The 7339-nt window shown below is 54.5% G+C and overlaps 1 protein-coding gene across 1 annotated transcript; it reads right to left on the bottom strand.

Annotated features, from left to right (window-relative positions):
• Window positions 1–4068: 4068 nt before the first annotated feature.
• On the bottom strand, window positions 4069–5194 carry LOC120712905 (predicted GPI-anchored protein 58). Its single transcript, XM_039998834.1, has one exon. It carries the CDS (start codon window positions 5073–5075, stop codon window positions 4458–4460), a length of 618 nt encoding a protein of 205 aa, XP_039854768.1. The 5' UTR covers window positions 5076–5194; the 3' UTR covers window positions 4069–4457.
• Between the last annotated feature and the right edge of the window lie 2145 nt (window positions 5195–7339).

Raw genomic sequence — 7339 nt, 5'->3', positions numbered from 1 at the left:
TATTTCACGGCGTATCTGGATCTTCCGGCAATGAAAATGGCCATAGGATATTCCGGGCCGGCGCGACGAAGAATGGACACGACGAAGAATGGACGCGCGTCGCGTGTACACAAACACAAGATCTTGTAGTAGAGTAGCATGCATTGCTACGTCGCACACATGGCTTCCGTACATCTATCTACATACTACCTTTGTTGCCGGACGCAGTCAGGGGACTAGGGGGGGGACGTGCAAAGATACCTTGTCCGGCCACTAGCAATGTGCCCGGCCTGTCTTGCAAGGGAAGCTGGCTGGAAGGGAGATCAGGAGTGGCTGGTAGTGGTTGGGTAAAGTGGCCGCAGCTGGATCTACACTATTTCTCTCTCACAAACCTCCGGCACTAACTTCCAGCCACCAGGCAGGTAACAGTATTTTTCTCTCACACCACTCCAGCTCCAGCCTGCCGAACACGGTAAGTGTCAGCCTGAGTTTTTTTTTCTTCTTTTGGTTTGCTGAGATTTTTTATTGGGGAAGGAATCATCTGGATGGGGGGGTGTTGATCCCTTTGTTATTACAATATGTAATGCTGATGCATTGGATGCAAAAGCAAGGATAAAGGTTAAAGGTATGTACCCACAGTCCACCTCAGCTCAGCTACTCTCTCTCTCACACGCACACACAGATCCCAGATTGATTAGATTAGGTTACTGCTATTCTCTTTACCCCAAAGAAACTACAAGTAGAAAAGAAAGAATTAGTGGCAGCTGGTTAATTCTCAGGTGCGTGGAATGCAAAGCCAGATCGATCCGGAAAAATTAACAAATAAAGATGTGACTCCAACATGTGCAAGCTAAGGCAGGGAATAAACAGATGGATCTACCACCAAGTGCAAATTCAGATCCAGAAGCAACATAGTACTAGTATACACAAGTGTGCTACACACACACACACACACACACACACACACACACACCACTTTAGCCTTTAGTATATACTACGTGTATGTGCTAAAGTGTGTCGGTGGTGGTGACGTGCAAACAATGCAATGCACCGCACCTCTTTTTTTTTTCCTTCCCTCTGGCTGGATTCTTTACCATAACCTGTATTACAAGTGCTCCACCTGCTGCTGACCTGGCCGGTTAGAGCGGTTGATGAGGCAGTTATTGGAGTAGTAACAGTCGCGAGTACCCTGGCATTTCTGGCATGGCGACACGCCACGCCGCTGTCTTTACGCCGGGGCCGACACCGACAGGCCCGGCTACGGCGAGCTGGTAACGTGCGCTCGCTGCTGCCCCCTGTCCGGGACGGACGGACGGGCACGGACGCCATGCCAACGAGCGCGGCAGGCAGCAGGGGGTGATCACTGATCAGATCGCCCCCTGTCAGACGGCAGCACGGCGCACGCGTAGAGAATGTGAGGGACGCGACAGCGGCGAGCGCAGCCGAAGCCGAAGCATCGTGGTCTGGTGAAAAATTTCGTCTCCGGAATTTCTGGCCTCGCCTCGCCAGGGTACCGCACGCCTTGACGCCTTGTCGTTTTTACTGTCCGAGCTCACCCACTACACCTTGCAGCAGCGGCAGCCGTGGTGCGATCAGGATCAACGGAAGGAGCGGTTAAAACTTTTTTTTACTGCTGCTGGCCGTGGTAACGTTGCGCGTCCGTGCATGGGCGGGGGTGAAAGGTCAGTGCGGCATTATCTCGTGGCCAAGGATCCGAGGTTGCTGCAATACTTGCCCGGGTTGACTCGGGAGCCCTGACATTGATCGCCTCCTTTTCATGGCGGCCAGTGGAGCGGAGAGGCCGAGCCAATCAGCCAACCGGATCGTCCCGGACATGCCCCGGCTGCTGGTTCGTTAATACTCGTAGTAGGAGGTTAGTAGCTAGGGCAGGTTGTTAAGGAAGGTTGGTGAAAAAGGTACGGTTGTTTTATTATTTATTAATTTTATTTTATCTTACTTTGAGGAGGAGTTCTCTTCTCATGTTCTGCTCACCTACTCTTGAATCTTGGAGTATTTTTTTTCAGCTCCTGCGCGTTGCAGGATCTTAATGCTGATTTGGCAACGCTTTTGCCAAACCGAAAGGGAGTGCAAGAAAACCAAGAGCCTCTACTAAAAAAGAAAATCGGATGGCGAATGCGTTTACAAAAAAAAAATTATACTTTTTTTAGTGCGAGCTGCATAGGAAAGATGCAGGGCTCGGCCTTCTTCACTTCGTCCCGCCTATGCCGCCCGTCATGTCGCCAAATTTAGCGCCTCAAGAATTCAGCGGCATGTGTGCTAGAGCACACGCAGGCAGTCTCATGATTGCACGAGCCAGGAGCCGAGGAGCGCGTCCATGGCCGTCCCCTTTTGCGCCTCTCGCGCCCGTCGCCAACCTCTCACGGCCGCTACGCGTGTCCCTCCGTCGCGCAACCACCGCACATGCCCGCTGCCCCTACAGGAATCTAGCCACCCCCTGCCCATCTCATCCCTTGGCCACAACACAACAGCGCCGCACCGCCACCACCCCGCTCGGCTCTACACACAAGGCAACAAGATGCTCTCCCCCTCTCATGATGGCTTTCCTAAAACAACCAGAGGCCCCTCTAACTGTAGACGCAACAGCCCATGTGAAGGCGAGGGGAGGAAGAAAAGAAAAGAAAGTTTCTTTTCTGCAGCTCCTTCCCCTTGTTCCTCTCCCTCCCCCACTTGACCAGGGAGAGCGAACCAGTCACACTCACCCTGCCTGCACAACACAACCTTCCACTCCAACAAACCCAACCTCCCTCCCACCGCTCGCCCAATCACCATGGGGCTGTTTGGTGTCCTGCACGGGGGTTGAGCCAGGCCCACCGCATGCAAATCCATCAGTTTGGTTGGCTGCTCCACTCTCCGAGCCAAGCTGTGCGCGTGCAGAAGAGCCCTCGCGGCCAGGCTCCAGCGAAACGCCGGAATCTACCGTATCCAGGGAGCCAGGCTCGCACCGTGCAGGATTAGCATTGGTAATGATGTCATTAGTATATAATTAGTGAATATTAATGATTTTAAAATAAATTAAGACTATATGAGGTAAATTAACTTTTATTATGACATAATATTAGCAATAATTAACATTTTAGTATTTATTTGTACACATTCTTGTGACATGGTTTACGCTCATTCGGGCAACCAAACAATGTCTCTTCCGAACCAGTCTACCTACATACAGAGAACCAAACAAAAGAGCATGCATCTGCTCAGCCTGGCTCGTGTGAGCCAGGCCAATGGATACAGACCAGGCTAGATACGTGCAAGCAACCAAACAGGCCCCATATGGATGGATCCACCCAGGCTTCTCCTCATCTCACCCCTGCCCTGACATCGAGCAGTGACCTGAAGAGCAAACTCTTGTTACAAAATTGCAACTTGGGGCTTCTTAGTTTCTTTTTTTTTTACCGTGCCGGCAAGCAGCAGGAGGAATGTGCCATGATCAGCAGGCATGTAGCCATGTAGGTAGCACAGGAAATTTACAGAGATAAATAAGGACCTGGCCTGGCCAGGCCAGGCCTGGAGAGGGGAGGTGAAACGTGAAGGGGAAAATAGAACATGCCATTGGCCACCATTGGCAAGGCAGGCATGCATGCTGCTCTCATGAATGGAAGATTCTCTCCCCTGCAGCAGCCTGTTTATCTCTTCTCACCAGTGCCGGGACAAAAGAGCAGAAAAGTACACCCACAGCCTGCCCACGTTTCTTCGCCTTCCTTCCACCTCACTCCACGCCTCCATCCATGATCCATGGATCCATCCGCAACAAGCTCAACCAACCAACTACTCTGAAGATCCGGCAGAATGGCTTCTCTGCACATCCGGGTCACGGAACTTGGCCTGCCAGATCGAATTCAGTTAGAACTGGAAAGATCCTTGCTTGCCTCGTCATGTGCAGAACAACAGAATGGCTTCTCCCATCTAGTACTGTCAGCCGCGAGCCCACAATTCTTGTTGAGCTTTCGTTCATGATACCGGGCCTTTTCCCCTGCAATCGACACAAGAACCAAGGCCATACTAAAGCAACACAAGTACACAGCAACAGAGCTGAGACCCATGATCTCTTTTTGAAGCAAAAGCTCGCAATTTTGATAAGGTTTGAGCTATATTTTGATAAATAATGAACAGATATCTGGGAATTCTCTTACAAACTCTCCACTTTCCCATTCATGATCCCTATAAATATCCCAACTCTACAGTTTCTACTCCACACAACCCCCATAAGAAAAAAACAGAGGAAAAAATAATAAACCAAAGCATTATTTGTACGAGAGCTTTGTACCATGCCATGGCCGTGCAAACCAAGAACAGAAGAAGAAGAGGGCGAGGAGAAAAGCCAGCCACGGCGTGCAAGAACTCCAAGGACCCACGGGTACCATCCGACGACCGCGGCACCGTCGAGCCCGTAATTGGCGACCCAATTGAGCTGCGGCGGAGCGGATCGCCGGTCCCCCGGCATGGCAGCCGGCCGGGCGTCACCCCGCCCGGATACGCTTCTTGGGCGGCAGGGCCCGGAACACGGTGGTGAGGTCGCGCGCGACGGGGAAGAAGGCCCGGCGCGCCGACGGCGCCGCGGACGACGGGAACTTGCGCATGGCGGCGGGCGGCGTAGCCGGCGGCGCCCACGAGGGCTTCCGCGGCGCCGGCGGGCACTCGGCCGGCGCCCGCAGCCTGCTCCCCTCCGACGTCGGCGTCGTGGGCTCCGCCGCCGCCTGATCCTGTCCTCCCGACGCTGGCGAGGCCGCCGAGTCCGCGCCCGGCGCCCGCGGCCTGCTCCCCTCCGGCGTCGGCGTCGTGGGCTCCGCCGCCGCCTGATCCTGGCCTCCCGCCGCGGGCGAGGGCGCCGCCTCCGCGCCCGGCGCCGGCAGCCTGGTCGCCTCCGACGTCGGCGTCGAGGGCTCCAGCGCCTGGTCTTGGTCCCCCGCCGCCCCCACCAGCCGCGGCGCGGGAAAGGCGACCGACTCGGCGTCCGGCGCCGGCACCGTGGACGACGAGGCCGCCGAAGAGCAGGCGGGCTGTGCCGGCGCCTGCGACGCCGCGGTCCTGATCGGCGGCAGCGCCGGGAGGACGTCCCCCGCGGCCGTGGAGCTCATCCGTCCGGCGCGCGTAATTCCGGCCGTCGTGGGGGAGCACGGGCCGCCGGCGCAGGCGTTGGGCGCGAGGGAGGAGGGAGGAGGTGAAACGAGGGAGGGGAGAAGGAAGCCAGGCGGAAGCGCCAGGCCGCCGAGGCTGTTAAATAGTCCGCCGTCTAGAGAGAGATACTGTAAACCGCTTTGATCGACTTGCGTGGGCCCCGCTTTATTACTCCCATCGCCAAGGCCTCGCAGTAATGCACGATGGAAAAAATAAAATAAAAGTAACGGAACCCGTCCAACAGTAACCCTGGATTTAATGCATCCAATCCCAAAAATATCATGGAATCTGTAATCTGTTCATTGTTCCTCAAAAGTAATGTTTTTTAGCAGAGGAGAATTAACAGCCATTGTTAGCGTGATTTATAACTCGCCTTTTAAGTTGTTTTCCCCTGAGGTAAAATTGCCATGTCTCAACAGACTTTTTTTTTAATAATTATTGAAAGAACCAACCAACGTGTGTGGATGTGGATACGGGATCTCGCAACCTTCTCGTGCAATGCAAGCCGGGGCAGCGCGCGGCGCGAACGACGCCAACCCTCACGCATGCGGGGTGGGTGCGGCGCGCGCGCACGAACAGCGACGCGGCGCGGCGCCCCCTCGCACGCCCCGCGCGTGCCGGCGGCTGTAGCGAACGGGCCGGGCAGTCCCAGCCCCCGCCCCGCGTGAGAGCAACACGAAGGCATGGTAGGCAGGCAGGCGGGCAATGATCGTGTGAGCGGAGGTGTCGTCGCCGGCACAAAAGGGGCGGCGAGGACGAGGAGGGAGGCCGCGGAAGGAAAGCGCCGCGCGCCGGTAGACTGGCTTGGACGTAGCCGCGCGCGGCCGTCGTGGTGATCTGGCGCCGCCGGCCGCGGAACGCGCACAGCTCAGCCGGTTGGTTGGTTGCCGCGGGCCCCCGCCACCGCTTGTCGGGCAGGTAGGGCCCTGTTTGGTTTATGTGCAGTACTACTAGCACACATTTCCCGAGAAAAGAATCTTCAATGCATGGAGTACTAAACAAAGTTTATTTGCAAAACCTTTTCACGGATGGGTGTAACTTTTCACGACGAATCTAATGATAGTAATTAATCGATGATTGGCTACAGTGATGCTACAGTAACCATCCTCGAATCGTACGGTCAAAGGCCTCATTAGGTTCGTCTCGCGAAGTAGAACACGGCTGTGGAGTTAGTTTTGTAAATTACCTTTATTTAGCACCCTTAATTATTGATCAAAATTTTTATACTATTTGTGCTAACCTAAACCAAACAGGGCCTAGAGTAGCTTGGGCGTCGGTAAAGCAGAGCAGCCGACAGAAAAAGAAGCACCGGTGCAATGCAGTGCCCGGTGCAATGCCAGCAGCAGCACACGAGAGCCTCGAGCTGAGGTGACCTCGCACTCGTGCAGCCAGAGGGCCCGGCCCCCCCGCCCCCCGGCCTGATCCGGACGGTGCAGTGCCGCCGTGCAGGCACCAGATGGGTGGATTTCTTTTCGAGCTCACCCGCTGTGCTCTTCCGAGGAAAACGACGGCGGGGCTGGTTGAGAAGGGATCGAGAATGCCCTCCAATTGTAGGGGAATTGCGAGGACTGCCACTGGCTTGGATGAGAAGGTGGAGGGAGATCATCGCGATCAGCTCAAGAAGGGGGCCGCAGGTGGGCCAGATCTCGGTTCCCCACCCCGGGCCAGGGCCGGCCCACCTGTGGGCCGAGTTAGTTGGCAGCAACAAAAAAGGCTGATGATGATGGGGCCCGCTGGCCCCCGCCCGGATGGGTTTGTTAATTCAAGCAATTTTTCCCCTCCAAGGAAGGAAAAAGAATTCGCCCTACCGGCTTCTCTATTGACTATTGCGGTACCATTTAATAGTCGCCGTTACTCTCGACACCGCACACTTTTTTCATTTATGTTTCAAAATTAATCCTATTTATTGAAATTTATAAATTACACACAGACATGAAAATATGGTTGCACAACTGGCCGCTGTTCGTAGCACATCACTGGCCTCTGTCGGTCGGGATTAATCCGCCAAAAAAATAAAAGTTTGTTAGTTGCTTCATACTCTATCGAAGGAAAAATCTTTTAATTATTACTTAGCACCCGCCAGTTGATGTCTTTCCTCTCTTTTTTTTCTTCTTCTTCTTCTTGATGAGGAGCCACGCCGTGCAACTAGCTTGACATTATGGAAGGCCACTGCACTATTAGCTGTCTTTCCTTACGATTGCTTGCCTTCAGTTTTCTACACGAT

The sequence above is a fragment of the Panicum virgatum genome, chromosome 6K, assembly GCF_016808335.1.
Source record: "Panicum virgatum strain AP13 chromosome 6K, P.virgatum_v5, whole genome shotgun sequence".
NCBI lineage: Eukaryota > Viridiplantae > Streptophyta > Magnoliopsida > Poales > Poaceae > Panicum > Panicum virgatum.
The sequence above is the reverse complement of the archived record's forward strand: the minus strand, read 5'-3'. Positions and strand labels throughout refer to the sequence as shown.